The 17107-nt window shown below is 52.3% G+C and overlaps 1 protein-coding gene across 6 annotated transcripts in view; it reads right to left on the bottom strand.

Moving 5' to 3' along the window:
• Positions 1-1117: 1117 nt before the first annotated feature.
• The window catches only part of TMEM269 (transmembrane protein 269), a 40952-nt gene continuing 24962 nt past the window's right edge, over positions 1118-17107 (bottom strand). For all 6 annotated transcript variants that reach the window (XM_075906367.2, XM_014569576.4, XM_089773147.1 and 3 more), the window contains 4 exons: positions 16217-16314; positions 14601-14744; positions 6947-7147; positions 1118-5001 (listed from right to left, as the gene is read on the bottom strand). In XM_075906367.2, coding sequence (XP_075762482.1) covers positions 4892-5001; positions 6947-7147; positions 14601-14744; positions 16217-16314 — 553 coding nt within the window. In that variant the 3' untranslated portion in view covers positions 1118-4891. The remainder of the gene's footprint in view (positions 5002-6946; positions 7148-14600; positions 14745-16216; positions 16315-17107) is intronic.

Genomic DNA, 17107 nt, shown 5'->3' on the forward strand with positions numbered 1-17107 from the left:
CTGGCAACGCTTCTCCACCATTGCAGGGAGTTGTAGCCAGCTGGTAGCACAGCAACCCCAGGGCACGGCAGCTCTCCTCCTTGGGGGACGCATTTTCTTCTCCTTAAGCAGACACGTCAATTGTGCACTGGCTGGGCATGCAGGCAGCAAGGTCGCCTGGGGGGTAGGGCTGCTCTCACTGTTAAATGCCTTGTGCTTATTCCCGTCTCGTTTGTCTAGCGTCAGCTTCCCCGTTGGGTCTTGTGATGCTTTTGTGTGCTAGACTGAAGGCTCCGCTGCTCTCCATCACTAGGAACGTTCAGTTCCAGCTTGCATGTTTTTCTGGACTCTGCTCTAGTTCTAACACAAGTTAATTCCCAGATGTCTTATGATCTGTTTACAGGGCAGGCGGGGTGATCACGGTGGGCCCTTTAGGCTTTGTGACCTATGACCAGTCCTTGCTATCAGCAACGGTTTTATTATAGCTGGGGTCAGCTTTTCTGAACCGGCTTTTTTTCTGCTGAAAGGCAGCAGCAAACACTAGGCTCTTGCCATAAGGTGGAAGTTGTGTGCTATTTAAATACTGACTAGGTTAAAACTGCACGCTGCTCAATACACACTGTGTTTTCCGAGGGCATTTACCAACAGGAGGGATTTGGGGTTGGTTTCTGAGTTGGGGATGTGCGTTAATACCAACTTGCCAAACTTGGCTCCATAACGGAATATGGCTTTAAGGCCTGTCCTTTGGCTAAGAGACCCAGATCACAGTGCAAGTCAGCAGCAGAGCTAGGAAGCTCCATTTCTAGTTTGGTACCTTCAGGAAAGGGGTCCCTCTACCTCTCTGGTCTAGTTTTAGCAGTGGGGACAGGGCTGGGATTTCCAGCACCCTCCCCCTACCTCGCCTGTCATGGGAATGAAGGTTTGCTGATAGCGCGCCAAGTTGTAGCCCACAGAAGGCAAGAATGCTTTCCGTCTCCAGCTCCTCTGCTTTTCAGAGCAAGCAGATTAATTCACAAAGTACAGCATTGGATTTTTTTCCCAAAATATTTTATTTCCAGAGACTGAACTTCAATTTCGAGTACAATTTTCCATTCCTGTGCCCTTTCCTCAGATCAAGCAAATGCAAGGGGGAGAAATATATTTCACTACAATGATCAATAAAAAATAAATATTATAAAACTCCTGGACATCAAGACTTCATGTCATATCTTAAAAGAGCTGCCACCGATGATTTTATACGCCACCACAGATTTGATCACTAGAGGTGAACTGAGATGGGTCTGGCCCCACGATGTTCATGTGGGGCTGAAGAGAACTCTCTTTAAAATATATTCAGGACTTCAACAATAAAAACCCACACCACAATTACTGCCTTACAATAAATTACTATGTACACTTGTGATACATCTGCCAATTGAGTGTTCTCGTGTTCACATTTCAGTGTCCAGAACCAAGCAGCTTCACACCAGTCTCACCACCATGGCTACGACTGAGCCAGCGTCCAATTTGCCACGTGACTTTGCTCTCTCTCAACTCCATTAGCTGGGGAACCTTTTGGGAAGAGGCAGGGCAGCCTTGGAGTGAGGCTGCGCCTGATGGGAAAGCTGCTGCCGGTTTGGGGGGTGTTGTGCGAAGGGCCCACACCTGGCTCCTCTCTAGAGAGCTGAAGGCCTTGTAATGGAGCCATCCTTCTGGCTGCACAGGTTGCATCAATGCCACTGCCACTCAGTCAGCCACAGAGGCTATGCCTGAGCATACACCCCCTGCAGGGACCATGAGCATCCACAGTGCAAGAGAGATGAGGAACCCTACAAGGCACTTCTGAGCACAGCTAGGAAGCCACTGGCTAGCCTGGCTCGTTTTATCCCCCCTCTAGCCAGCAGGACCAAGTGTAGAACTTTCTAACTATGCTGACACATTCAGAACTAAACAAGCAAGTGTGCCTCTGCTTTGATCCAGGAGCCACTGCGTTAGCTATCCCAGGCCACCGGCGAAAGCCAGGGCTGCCCTGCTGCTGACTCGTCTCATTGAGACTCCAACACAAAGGAGCGGGAATCCAGGTTTGACACTGAAAGCCGAGCACCTGCAGTTCCCAGCGAAGGTGGCTGCATCTCCCAGAAGGCGTTCAGAGCCTCGCAGGGTCAGGTCAATAGAGCAGGCATTTCAAACTGCAGGACATGCTGCAGCCATTCTCATTAGCCGTGGGAATCCTGTGCAGACCCAGCTCCTGATCACAACTCTAGAGCAGGTAGGAGACGGAGTCTAGGTGCCCGCCTGCCCTGCATCCCTGTTCCCAGACAGCTCAAGTGAGACTACCCCGACCTTTACAAAAACATGCACGTGTCAAAGAGAGAAGGGGGCAGGTTAGCTATTTTCTAGTGCACGCGCAGACTGGTGTCCTAATTAGTGCTCCAATGTCAAAAACTAGTTAATCCTATGGATATTCTAATTAATTTTCTTTACGGGACTGATTCGTGGATCATAACTTGTAAGCTGAGGCCATAACTTGAACTGTGAGGGCCAGAGCCACACGACTTACACGGATGTTACTCGGATTTCCGCAGCGTTACTCCAAACTGACACCACAGCAAAGAGATCAGAACCAGGTGTCAAGTGCCTCCAAACGTGTGTCTGTTTTGCAGTGGCTGCTCCAGCATGTAACTGTTTGGCTATGCCAATGGGACTTTAGGCTATGCCCAGATCCACGCAGGCCCGATCTCCCTGGCATTCCCTGGGAGTGACGTTTTGAGCCTCAGACTTGTATCCCACAGGGAGGGTCTAAGTTATGTCCAAGGAGAGGTTTTTGCATTGCCAGGGTGACCCACTATTGGGTAAAGTTCCTGTACGGGGGGAAGAGGAGGGCACAAATTCCTACATTAGTGGGAACAACTCCAGTAAAGGCAATAAGCTGCACCCTGGGCTATGTTCAGACCTGGTGCAACTCCACAGACTTCAGTGCAGTCACACCAGGCCCCCGAACACCTCAGCGGTTGTCCTTTATCCCATGGTCTGCAAGGGGCTTTGTAGTGAGAGAGTTATAATGTTCCTTCCTTCAGCACAGGCCTCTCAGAAATGGGCAGAGGGATTTGGGGTTGGTCTGTCACTTGGCTGGTTCTTCGCTTGATGCACAAGACGAACCCACTAGCGCGATTATGTCTGTGTGGATATGCCTAAAATACATCCCCTGTGTCGAAAGAGGGATGCAAATTAGGCAAATCGAAAGTGCAAATGAAGCGGGGATTTAAATATCCCATGCTTCATTTGCATAATGGCATACGGGCGCTTTTTCAAAAAAGGGTTTTTCGAAAGCGAAAGCGCAGTCTAGACGCAGTTCTTTCTAAAAATACCCCTTTTTCAAAAGATCCTATGCTCCTCAAAAAAACGAGGAGTACGGGATCGTTCGAAAAAGGGCTCTCGCACGATTACGCAAATAAAGCGCGGGATATTTAAATCCCCACTTCATTTGCACTTTCGATCTGCCTAATTTACATCCCTCTTTCGAAAGAGGGATGTAGTCTAGACATAGCCTGTGAGTCTTAGAGGAGTTGGTGGGTACAATTTACAATACCCAGCTCTCTCATTTCCTAATGATCTAAAATAGTAAATTACCTGATATTCACTACTCTACACTTTCGGTGCACCTCTGCTTTCTCAGCCTAGCACCAATGAGATGCCAGGACCCTTGGAACAAGGTAAAAGCCCTCCAAGGAGAGTATCTGCAGAACATATAGGACTATACATCCCAATGTCAGCTGACATAGTTCCATTAATCACTGGCTCTTCTAAACACACATTTCTTAGCTCTGCCCTACAAGGGATGTGGTAAGTTTTAACCATTCATGCAAATGCAAACACTGGTGCTCAGAAGGTGTGAGAGCAGTTTCAAATTGCCCTCAGTGCTCTACTGGAAAAAAGTCAGTCGTTCTGCTCTCTTGGATCTTACAAATACACCCCCCATTTAAATAGAACGACTCTAGTTTTATGCCATTTCATTGGGTTAGGATAGGGGAGCCCAAACGATGGGCCACCGGATTATTTCATAAGCTTCACAGCCTGCTTCAGTACAATATTCTAACAGCTGATTCATCAACGTTTTGTTGTGTTTGTATCTAGACAATTCTGCACCCCTAGCGGAATGCATACGAAGCAAGCTGAACTTCAAATAGAAATCAATACAGGTGCCTCGACATTGAATTAAAATCTTAGAATCTGTTTGACCCACCTCGGGGGTCCAATGTAAAAAGGTTCAGCACCACAGGCTCCGGGAGCTAAGCAGCAGTTTTCAAATCAACATCTCAGTGCTTCTGATACTGATCTCAGCCATCCTGCAGCTCTTCCAGAGCCACAGCCAAGCCTGGCCCCACAGGGTCCTCGGAAGAACCCCCCATGGCGGGTGTTTGCTGCCCTACTCTCTAGAAGAAGCAAATACCATTGTAAGTTCATGATTTTAAGCATAATAAAAATCTGAAAATGAATTTCTCATCTTAAACCCATCCAGTGGTTTTGTAAGGAATATGTACATTCACATCCGCATCAAACCCTCCCGACAGCTTGGAGAGTTTAAATGACATTTCCCTGTTAACAAGCGTTAAACTTCATGGTAGTGATGACGTGGTGCCAGAGAGCAGGCACTACAGGAACGCTCTGGACAGGCAGGGGGGCTGCAGGACCTGTGTTAAGACAGATACTTCCTACCACTCCAGTTTGAAAGTGTTATTTGATATGACAAGACAGCCCGTTGTTGTTACTTTCAAGTAGGGATGATAGCGGTGATGAAACCTTTAGTAAGGATTAGGCAACTCATGGGTGTTAACACAGGATAAGTCTTCATTTAAGTCACAGACGTTGCCTTTGGCAGGTTATCAGGGTGACACCCGAAGCTGTCATCACCTCCACAGTACTGAGCGTGCAGTTACACTTTGCTGCTCCACAAGGCAGCTGGGAAGAAGATGTACGTAGTAGACCAAACGAGATAGTAGAGAGAGACTATTGAATAGGAAGAGAACAAAACCATCAGGATACCTGCAAGAGGAAAGCAGCACAGAAAAGTGAGTCAGCTACAATTGCCAAGTGGAACAAATGTAAATCTGCATTTCACAGCCTTCCCCAAATTCCTGTGACTGAAAGATTTTCTAGCAGGGTTGAGCCTGAAAGATTCTTCTGCTCCCTGCTGGAAATAAGTCCATTTAAAAACACCAGACACAGGTTGCTGAGTATGATTTGCTCTTCTTTTACACCTTTCACAGCATGTAATCTGTAGCAAAAGGAGCCCCTGCCACCATGTATAATGGACTTCATGATCTTAAAAGAGAGGTATATAACCCCTGAAAGTGCAAGCTGCCAGAGATACTCTCCTATACAGAAGCAGAAAAACTCTAGCCTTCAAAGGGCAGTGCTAAAGTTTGTGATGCTAAACATGGAGAATTGCTCTTGCTAGAAGCTGATGTAATGCGAGTCCCGTCTCAGATCTCTGCTGTGCTGCCTACAGCTATGCCAAAGATTTAACATCTCAATCTTTTGTCCCTTGCCTTTTGGCAGCTGCCAGCCGCATGAACAACTTCTATGACCCCATTTCTATACGCACACAACTGCTGGCCCTCTGCAACTTCCTTGCCATGTCTATAAGTCTGACAAAATACTGTTCTGTCTGCTTTCGTGGCTCCATTGCTGAGTTCTATAAGCCAAGCCATGCCGCAAGCTATTGGTAGACCCCCTGGCTACATCTACACTGGCATGATTTTCCGGAAATGCTTCTAATGGAAAAGTTTTCCGTTAAAAGCATTTTCGGAAAAGCGCGTCTAGATTGGCAGGATGCTTTTCCGCAAAAGCACTTTTTGCGGAAAAGCGTCCATGGCCAATCTAGACGCGCTTTTCCACAGAAAAGCCCCGATCGCCATTTTCGCGATCGGGGCTTTTTTGCGGAAAACAAATCTCAGCTGTCTACACTGGCCCTTTTGCACAAACGTTTTTCAGAAAAAGACTTTTGCCCGAACGGGAGCAGCATAGTATTTCTGCAAAAGCACTGACAATCTTACATGAGATCGTCAGTGCTTTTGCGGAAATTCAAGTGGCCAGTGTAGACAGCTGGCAAGTTTTTCCGCAAAAGCAGATGATTTTGTGGAAAAACTTGCCAGTCTAGACACAGCCCCAGAGTTAATGTTGCAGGTGGAGATTTATTGAGGCAATTAACTGGATACGTTGGAGTAAATTTAATCTGTGCAAACAACTAGCAGAAATACAGCCCAGTTCTGCAGGCCTAATTCTCTTTTGTTCCCTTCTTTACTGGCCTTTCTCGGTGGAAAAACACTTTACAAATAGAGCCGACAAAATGACAATGTACAAAAGTGTCTGTAAATGAAAAATGCAACTGTCCAGTAGGAGCTGCTGGGTGTTTTGCACCTTCCTCTGAAACATCTTGCACTGGCCATGCCCAGAGGTAGGGAACTGAGCTAGGTGACCATTGGTAGGGCCTGGCGTGACACTTTCTACCATTCTGAAATGTGTACTTCCGTCAGGGGGCAGCAGGACCTAGCATAACAATGGAGGGTCAAGGACTGATTCTATTTCTGGTCCAACCATGGCCCTGTGTGACCTTCTCTGCCTGTTTGCCCATCCCTGAAACCCGAGGCAATGCCCTTCCCCGCTGGGGAGTGCGTATTCACAATGCTTCGGGGGACAGACTCTGTGGACATCCCCCGGGATGAAGAACTTGGACCCTAGAGACATGATTTTAGGATTACAGTACGAAAAAGAACTTAAGCTTTTCATACAGCTCCCAAGAACCCCGGTTCACCTTTGTTTTCCTTTTCCGTCACTTGGGCGGAAGGACGAAGTCAGAGACATGACTAGACATCGAAGGGCAAGCACGAGGCCTTCCCCTGCGCTTGCAAAAGTGGCTGACCCTTTGTGTGAATTACCAGAAACAAAAGGGAGCTAAGATTTTGTGCTGCTTCCTTTTGACACTTACCCCCTACGTAGACCATCTTTTTCCAGGGCTGGGACTCCAGGACTTTGTCGTGGGGATAGAAACCCTGGTCAACCATGAATAGGATCATGACAATGGCTACAATCCGTAGAACCACCAAGTTGCCGCCTGTCAAGAGGTATGTGCCAGTCAGGAGGGAAGAAGCGTATGGGCAGGGCAGGCCTCGGTACATGAAAGGGATTCCTGCAAGCAAGAGGAAGCAATGGGTGACTTCCTGTTAAAACTGCCACAAAGCTATAAACCAGAGGATTCGGGGAATGAAAGGGACTGCTGGATCCAGTCCTAATGAAAGGGACTGCTGGATCCAGTTCACCAAACATTCCAACAGCTCTTCCTCTGCTTTCTTTGTAACACCTGAGATAAGAGAAAACGAACCCCTCAGAAGCCAGCACTTCACCATTTACTGTGTGCGCGTTTCATTTCCCTCAGCTGGGAAAACACAGTGACTAGAAAGTGGAGCTGACTGCTAGGAGTTCACCCCATGCCCCTGTCACGTTACTGAATTGGAGGGAAGCAGCCAGATCACTGCTGCACCCATAGGTGGGGTGTTGGCCCCAAAAATGGTATAAAAGGGGCCATATGGGGTGTTGAATAGAAGCTCACTGTCTGCTAATCCTAGGTACGCTAGTCATGTGATTGTATAATGTCTGTGTGTGTAGTTAGGAATCTGTAATCTGAGTGGATACTGAATATTTCCTTGCTTGTGGTTGAGCATTGGGCAGAGCCCGGCCTATGGACATGCTAATTAGTGAGGCCCTGTGGGAAAATGGCACTCAATGGGCCAAGGACACACCTAAAGAATGAGGGCAGACACCTAAGGGCTGCCAGCAAGGAACACAGGGATAGGCCACTGGCCAGGTGACCTGCTGCAGCCAAGAAGAGACCAGGAAGGATGTATAAAGAGGCCATGTGGCAGACTCCATCTTTGTACTCAGCTCAGCACTTCATCCCAGAAGCAGCAGTGCAGGGATCGAAGAGCCGGAAAGAACTGTGGACCCATCCTGATCCTAGGATGCGCAACAAGGAATTTTAAGCCAGCAGTTAAAATATCTCTGCTAGAGCCTGCACCGAGAACTGGGAGATGCGATGCATGTAATGTACTATCCTTTAACAACCTCACTCTCATGCTTTTCTGTATTGTAGCAATAAACCTTTAGATGGTAGATGCTAAGGGACTGGCTCGGCGTGATTTGTGGGTAAGGTCCAGAGGGTAAATTGACTGGTGGCTGGTTTCTTGGAACCGGACAGAACTTGTTCGGGGTAGGTGGGATTGGGTTCTAAGACCCCCCACCGGTGTCTTAGAGGCCTGGGGCCATCTGGGGCATGGATATTGCTGGGGTGCCGGAGGAGTTTTGCTCGTGAGGCTTCAGGCAGGCAGCTGAAGCGCTCTGTGGGACTGGTTTGTGGCCTGTTTGGGAAGGTCACCAGTCTGGGGGCTGTAAGGAGCCCCGAAGTTGAGCAATTCACCCAGAGAGGACGCCCTCAGCTGTGCCCAGACACGGCCCGGTCCGTCACAGCCCCTCACTACGGTACCTCAGCGCTGAGAAAAAGGAATCAGACCAAAACCTGCCAGAACTGGCTTGTGGGCTAGTTTTTCTGAAGCAACCAGGACAGTCAGTTTGTTTCCTTTCCTCTCTTATTCTTGCCAACAGGTTTTCTCTCCCACGCCTGCCTTTCCTCCACCTTCTCTTTTGTTGCGCTCTCATTCCCGCCATTGGAAGGGAAAATGCTGATTTCCACGGAGTCTTGGAGTGCTCGGGAAATAGCATATGGCTGGAGGAAAACCAATGCTGGGCCCGTTTTAAAACCGATAAACAGGTTGAGCCAGGGAGTTACAGACCTGTCAGCCTGATCGTCACCCAGGTAAGATAACAGGGTGGCTAATACGGGACCCTATTAATAAAGAATTAAAAGACGGAAAAATCATTGAGGCAAATCAACACAGGCGTGTGGACAGTAGATCCTGTCACACTATCCTGAGATCACCTTTAGGAAGCACACTTAAAGCAGTGCCAATGTAATTTACTTAGACTTCTGTAAAGCATGTGACTTAGTGCCACGCATTTTACTTCAAAAAACGAACCATGTCAAATGAACATGGCCCGTGGGCCCATGAGAAGAGTCTCAACATGTAACTGATCGAGGGGAGAGGGGAGGGGTATTTCCAAGGAGGTCCCAAGGTTTGGTCCTTGGCCCTGTGCTATTTCACACTGTTCTCAAGAACCTGACAGAAAAGAGAAAAGTGCCACTAAAGAAGGTTGCTGCTGCCCAGAGATCGGGGCAGGCTGAGCCGTGAGGATAGGGCAGTGACCCAGAGCGCTCGGGTCGCATGGCAAACGGGTGCACGCAATCTGCATTTGATCCGGCTCCAGGTGAACGTGTCCCAAAGGAGGCAGGCCACCCTGACAGACCGGGCTGTGCTTGGGGAGCGGGGAGTGACAGACGGGGGTCGCGCCCTAGGGAGCGGGGACTGACAGACGGGGGGTCGTGGCAGATAACTAGCTGACTGCGCACTCCCAGTGGCATCCGCGGGGGATCTCGAGTGGGTGCAGCGTGGCTATTTCACCACTGTGCGTGGCCCGGGGTGGCCGCTGCTGGCGTCACGGGGCCAGCTGTGGTGCCCATAAGTCAGAAGGATGTTGATATATTGGAGAGAGCTCAGCGAAGAGCCACAGGGCTGGCTGGAGGGGCAGAAAAGCTGCCTGACAATGGCAGACTCCCGGAGCTAGATTGTAAGGCCGGGCGGGACCGTTGTTGTCATCTAGTCTGACTCCTTGTGCAGCCCGTGCCACAGAGCTCCTCCGAATCTTCCCCAGGACAGAGCCACTAGAAAAAACTTCCTGTCTGGTGCCCGTGATGGGGGATCCACCACGCCCAGGGAGCCTGTTCCCATGGTTACCGACTCTCACTATTGAAAATCTCAGCCTTATTTTTAGTCCGAATTTGTCTAGCTTCAGCTTCCAGCCACTGACTCGTGTTAACCCTTTCGCTGCCTGTTGCTAAACAGTTGTTTCCCATCCACTCACATCTCAACAGTCCTTCGTGGAGCGTAGGGCTGACGGGTGATTTGATCAGTCCACAGGTATGTGACAGGGAACAGGTATTTCCTAACGGGAGCCTCACTCCAGCAGCAAAGGTCTAACCCGAGCCAGCAGCTGGAAGCTGAAGTTAGACAGATGCAGCCAGGCAATACGCTGTATGGTTTGATAGGGAGGGGAGCTAACCACGAGGAGTAATGGTAGTTCAAATTAGGATCTTTAATTCGAACTACCTACTCCGAGCCGCGTGTAGCCGCGGGCACAGAGTTCGGACTAAGGGGGATTTAAAAATAGCGGCGCCCGGGAACATGCAAATGAAGCCCAGGATATTTAAATCCCGGGCTTCATTTGCAACTCCGCTTGCCCTCATTACCCTACCTAGCTCGAACTAACGAGCTAGTGTAGACGTACCCTGACTGAGTTAGGGATGCAAACAGGTGGAACCGGCTGCCGGCTCCCAGCCTTATGGAGGGAAGGGGCAGCGGCAGGAACAGGGGAAGAACTCCTGCCTCCTCCTCCGCCATCACCTCCCCACCGCGAGGCTGTTGACGGCCAGTCTGCGTGAGCTGGGAGCCAGCAGCCCCAGAGGCCGCTCCAGCCCGCCTGGAACAGCCCCTCCCCCTGCCCACTCCTGTTTAATTAGTTAACCAGTTACATTTTGCATTTAACTAATTAAACGGGATTTTACATCCCTACTTTGAGTCTGATCTAATCCTTCCAACCCTGCAGGAAGAGGGCTAAACTCCCACTCTAATAGTTTCCAATCAAGTGGGGAGAAAAAATGAATAATGAAACCATTTCTACGCATACAAGATGCCAGGAAACCTAAAACCAGGACCCAGAGTAACTGATCCAGGGACACCTCCTGCCCTGTGCGCTTTTCAAGTGCTGCATGTATATTTTCATAGCCCCCGGGGCGTGAAAGGCAAAAAGTAAACGCACAAGCGTGGGAAAGTGTAGGGTTATTATCTACAACCCTTCAGCTTGGGGAGTCTAATGTGTTGCTAACAGCACAGAGAGAGACACAAAGTCTCTTACACACAAGCAGCATCTCAGGCTAAATCCACACTGCACTTTACAGCACTGTAAACCTTGTGAAGTAGGCTACAGTGCTGGGGGCCACGTTCCCAGGGCTGTTAGCTACTCCCCTCATTGAGGGGGTTTACATGGAGCGCTGGGAGAGCGCTCGCCCAGTGCTCCTGCCATGGCCACTGTCAGTTTGGAGCTAAATACGAGTCAACAGTGCGACGCTGTAGCAAAAAAAAGCAACCCTGATTCTGGGCGGCATTCACAGGAGTGTTGTGAGCCAGACACGAGAAGTCGTTCTTCCGCTCTACTCTGTGCTGATAAGGGCACAGCTGGAGTGTTGTGTCCACTTCTGGGCACCACATTTCAAGAAAGATGTGGAGAAATTGAAGAGAGTCCAGAGAAGAGCAACAAGAATGATGAAAGGTCTAGAGAACATGACCTGTGAGGGAAGGCTGAAGGAATTGGGTTTGTTTGGTTTAGAAAAGAGAAAGCTAACAGGGGATGTGATAGCGATTTTCAAGTACAGGCAGTTCAAGATAGGGACTGTAGGTTTGTTCTTAAGTTGAATCTGTATGTAAGTCGGAACTGGCATCCAGATTCAGCCGCTGCTGAAACTGACCGCCAGTTCCGACTTACATACAGAATCAACTTAAGAACCCCAAGCATCCCCAAGTCAGCTGCTGCTGAAACTGATCAGCAGCTGATTCCAGGAAGCCTGGGGCAGAGCAACTCTGCCTCGGGCTTCCTGTAGTCAGCGCTGGTCAGTTTCAGCAGCAGCTGACTTGGGACGCCTCAGGCAGAGCAGCTGGGGTGCTGCTGGGTTGCTCCAGTAGCGCTGCTCCTCGGCACTACTGGACCAACCCAGCAGCACCCCATCTGCTCTGCCCCAGGCGTCCTGATTCAGCCACTGCTGAAACTGACCAGCAGCGGCTGAATCAGGACGCCTGGGGCAGAGCAGCTGGGGTGCTGCCGGGTTGGTCCCGTAGCGCCCAGAGCACCGCTGCGGGACCAACCGGCAGCGCCCCAGCTGCTCTGCCCCAGGTGTCCGGAGAAAAGCCTAGTCTGCTGGGGGGGGGGGCGTACTAGCTGCGCCCCTCCCACCCCAGCAGACCAGGAAGACGCGGTCGGCGGACCGAGATGCACCGCGGTCCCGCCGCCTGGGTCCTCCGCGGCTTTGCTCCCCGTCTCCCTGGTCTGCTGGAGACCAGCAGACCAGGGAGACAGGGAGCAAAGCCTCTGAGGACGCCAGCAGCGGGACAGCCGCGGGGTGTCTGGGCTGTCCCGCTGCCGGCTTCCCCGAGGCTTTGCAAAGCCGCGGAGGGGCTCGGGCAGCGGGGCAGCCCAGGCGTGCCTGGGCTGCCCCGCTGCCTGAGCCCCTCTGCAGCTTTGCTCCATGGCTTCCTGGTCTGCAGACCAGGGAGACGCGGAGAAAGCCCCGGAGTACACGGGCAGCAGGACCGCGAGGTCCCGCAGTCCGTGTCCTCCGGGGCGAGCCCCGTTCGTAACTGCGGATCTGACATAAGTCAGATCCGCGTAAGTCGGGGACTGCCTGTATCTAAAATGGTGTCACAGGGAAGAGGGGGGGAAATTGTTCTCCTCGGCCTCTGAGGACAGGACAAGAAGCAATGGGCTTAAACTGCAGCAAGGGAGGTTTAGGTTGGACATTAGGAAAAATTTCCTACCTGCCAGTGTGGTGAAACACTGGAATACATTGCCTGGGGAGGTTGTGGAATCTCCATCACTGGAGATACTCAAGAGCAGGTTGGACAGATGATCTAGAGGACGGTGCCTGGTCCTGCCGAGGGCAGGGGACTGGACTTGATGACTTTTGAGGTCCCTTCCAGTGCGAGGGGCCTATGAAGAAGCTGCTGCAGCTGCGATTTTCACTGCTAAGTGCAGACAGAGCCTCAGCCATGCTCTCCCCCAGAGGAAAAAAACGTTCTCGGAGAGACGAGCCTGCTGGAGTGGGACAGAGTCTATGGAAGGCTCCTGAACCCTGCCTACTGCTCCCCAGCCCCCAAGTGCTGTCCTGCTCCCCCTCCTCCCCAGAGGCTGAGGTCCAGCATGGGGGCCTCACATACCTCCGAGCTCCGTCACACCCGCACAGATGCCATGGACATGAAACAGACCCAATGGGAGTCTGTGCTGTTCAGAGCAGCCCAGAAACCCACAGCTACCGGAGTCCAAAGAGCAGGACTTCCCCGGACCCCAGGAGTGTGAGGTGGGAGCCCACTGCAGAGCCAGCACAACTGTCTCATTCCATTTCCTCCCGGCAGGAGTTGCCCACCCCATGTTAGCAGAGGCAAGAACAGAGCCATGGATTCACCTGACCAACCTGATTGCCTTGTGTGACGAGGTAACTGGCTCTGTGGACGTGGGGAAAGGGGTGGGTGTGACATACCTTGACTTTAGCAAAGCTTGTGATCCGGTCGCCCAAAGATTCTTGCCAGCAAGCTAAGGAAGTCTGGCTTGGATAAATGAACTGTAAGGTGGCTCGAAAGCTGGACAAATCGTCGGGCTCAGTGGGTCGTGATCAATGGCTCGCTGTCTGGCTGCTAGCAAGCGACGTGCCCCGGGTGTCGATCCTGGGACTGGTTTTGTTCAAACTTCATTAATTAGCTGGTTGCATGCTGGGTTGGTTTGTACCCTCAGCAAGTTCACAGCTAACACTAAGCTATGGGGAGAGGTAGATACGCTGGAGGGCAGGGATAGGATCCAGAGTGAACTAGACATATTGGTGGATTGGGCCAAAAGAAATCTGATGAGGTTCAAGAAGGACAAGTGTAGAGTCCTGCCCTTGGGGACTGCTACGGGCTGGGGACTGACTGGCCAAGCAGCAGTTCTGCAGAAAAGGCCCTGGGGATGACAGTGGATGAGAAGCTGGATATGAGCCACCAGTGTGCCCTTGTTGCCAAGAAGGCTAACAGCACATTGAGCTTCATTAGGAGGAGCATTGCCAGCAGATCTAGGGAAGAGATTATTCCCCTTTATTTAGTACTGGTGAGGCCACATCTGCAGTGTTGTGTCCCCCGCTGCAGAAAGGAAAAATGTGAGAGTCCAGCAGAAGGCAACAGAAATGATGAGGGGGCTGGGGCGCATGATGGAGAGGTTGAGGGAACTGGGCTTATTTAGTTTGCAGAAGAGAAGAGAGAGGAGTTGGGGTTGACAGCAACTTTCAACTACAAAGCCAGGCCATTCTCAGTGGTGGCAGAACAAGGAGCAATGGGCTCAAGTGGCAGTGGGAGAGGTCTAGGTTGGATATTAAGAAAAACTATTTCCCTGGGCGGGTGGGGAAGCACTGGGATGGGTTCCCTAGGGAGGGGGGAATCTCCATCTAGAGGTGTTTAAGTCCCGGCTTGACAAAGCCCTGGCTGGGTTGATTGAGTTGGGTTGGTCCTGCTTTGAGCAGAGGGTTGGACTCGACGACTCCTGAGGTCTCTTCTGATTCTATGATTCCATGAACCTTGAATAAGTGCCTGTAACTAGACGGTAATTGACTTTTTGCCCTACTTCAGCTCCGTTATTCCATGCTCTCGACACAGGCCGAGAACGGCAGACCACACACTTACCACTTGAGAAGAAGCACAAGCGGGTAAAGACGGCGAGCACATAGACGATCGCCAACAAGCCATCCATGAGCCCGTGAGCCTGCAGCAGCAGCGCGGTGGCCAGACCGAACGAAGTGAAGTCAGCAAAATCATCCAACTTGGCACCTGCAGCGAGTGAGAAACAGCAGCTTAGCGACCACGCTGCCTGGTCCCGGCCCCGCAAGCGGCAGGAAGGGGCAGACGGGTGTCCTAAGCTCAGCAGTAACCATGGGGCGAGTCACCCGGCAGGGAACTTCCAGGACTGGACACGGTTAGCACAGCAGCCACTAGTGCAGAGACTAACGGAGCTCCCGCTGTGCCTTGCTTTCAGCCCGTACACCTCTAGACAGGAGGATTTCTGACAGGATTTGGGGCCACCAAAGCTAGTCATGTTCCACATGCAACTAAGGCCCAATTGTGGAAGCGTGATAACAAACCACTGAGCGACTGAGGGAGGTGAGGTGGTGCCTCTCCAGCTTGGGCTCCATGGAGCTAGGCTGTGGCGGGGAAGATGGTCCAGCTTTGGAGGATGGGAAGAGCCTTGTTTTGACTTGGAACTGTCCACTAGGCATGTTTTAAACGGCTCCCTCTTTCTGATGCAACTCCCTTCACCTCCAGAGACCTGCCTCACTGCTTCCGTAGGGCCTCCCTCTGCCAAGGGCGAGAGGACGGAGCCCTGAGGGCAGAGCGAGAAGATGGAGGCTCCCGTCAAAGATTCCTTTTCCCCTGTACTGTATTTCTGACCCATCCGTGATCAAGCAGCCCATCCCCCATGGCCTGAGCTCAGCTACTGCCCTGGGCTTGTTTCCAGTGACGGGGGGAGGTGGGGTGTGTGTGTGAAATCACACAGCCTCCCCGCATGGTTCCCCAAGTAAACATGCTCCCTCCGGCCAGGGGAAGGCAGGGGCTGATCTCCCTGCTTACTTGAGGGACCATGGGGGCGCATTCACACTCTTGCGATCCACATGTACAAAAAAAAGCACCCCCACCCCTGAAATCCCTGCATGCGGGCCTGAGTGAGACACGAGATTTTCTCTCCCTCGAGGCAACTACCAGTGTGAAACGGCCCCAAGGATCCCCTCTCCCCTACCCCCACATCAGCCTTCCCAGAGCCGCCCAAGGTGCTGGCTGGACTGGCCCTGGGCATTTTCAGTCAGTCTTACGGGAAGAGCTGCTGCCACGAGAGGCACCACCTTACTGGCCACGGAGTTTGTCTGTTTCACTTTGCAGCCAGGATGCCAAAGAGGGCTCACTGTGGATTCTACCCCGTGATCCAGAGGAACGCTTTTCCAACCCAGAATCCCCGGCTCAGGAATTCCACGGGCAAACCGCCCGCCAGCCGCCTCCCACAGCGCAGCCTGTGGCAGCAGCCAGAGGGTCTCATGCAAGGAGAGGGCCCCTGCGTAAGGATTACCTGGTGCTTGAAAACGAGCAGCTGTGGGAGAGCAGGACAGCCCGAGGGGTAATTCCCTCCGGAGCCATTTATCCTGCCCCCCTCGGGGACGAGCAGACCTGCTTGTCTCACCTCGTGTTCATTAAGCAGAGCCTGTCTCAAGCCTGCCGGTCTGAGCTTCCGAAGGGCGGGAGGTGGAACTCACCCAGGGCCGAGCAAGCGTTCAGTTGTCTAGCAACCGCCCCATCAGCCAAGTCGAGCAGGAATCCGATCAGGAGCAGCCAGCAGGCGCAGTGGTATTGCCTGGAGGACAGCGGGAGTCAAGGACGTTAGCGTCTCCATGGCGACGTCAGGTGCCGAGGGGCATAACGGGCAACCTGAGCATTTATCGCCAGGGTTGCCTGGAGACAGCCTGAGAAGCTGGAACGTGCATCAGGGCTCACCCCCTCCTGTCCTGCCTTCCACCTCCCCGGGAATGGCTCCCCCCGGAGCCGGCTGCACCTCCTCTGCTTCCGTCACGCAGGCTCGCCTCAAAATGGAGGAGCGAATTCCTCTCTGCGATGTGGCCCAGATGCCAGCTCCGTGGGGGCTCTGCGACAGGAGCCCCCCGGGGGAGAACAGCAGCCCCCTTCTCACACCCCCACCCGGGCATGTGCCCCCCTGCCGGCGGGCCCCACAGCAGCTCCTCGCGGCGAGCAGGAAGCTCTGGAGGAAGGGGAGGAATGAGGCTGTGGCAGGTTTGGGGAAGGGAAGAGGCAACATGGGGCTGGGCCCCTGAGGGAAGGGATAGAGCAGGGGTGAGGTCTGGGGCAGAGCCGGAGGCCGAGTGCCCCCCGGCACTTTGGCAAGTTGGCGCCTGTGGGGGACACAAAGAGCCTGTTCCACATGCAGGCCTACTTGCTGAGGGAGGCGAAGGAGAAGTGGCTGGGATGCCGTGGCCTTCACCACACCCGTGCAGCGTGCCGAAGAGCTTCCCAGAGAGCCCAAGCCGCACACAGGCACTGTAGGTGCCTCGGCACAGGCACAGCACAATGTCAGCCGCTCCCCAGCTTTTCATTCGCCTGTTGACGTCCCCTCGCTGTACCGCTGGATCTCC

Source organism: Pelodiscus sinensis, chromosome 24, assembly GCF_052426305.1.
Source record: "Pelodiscus sinensis isolate ZL-2025 chromosome 24, ASM5242630v1, whole genome shotgun sequence".
Taxonomy (NCBI): domain Eukaryota; kingdom Metazoa; phylum Chordata; order Testudines; family Trionychidae; genus Pelodiscus; species Pelodiscus sinensis.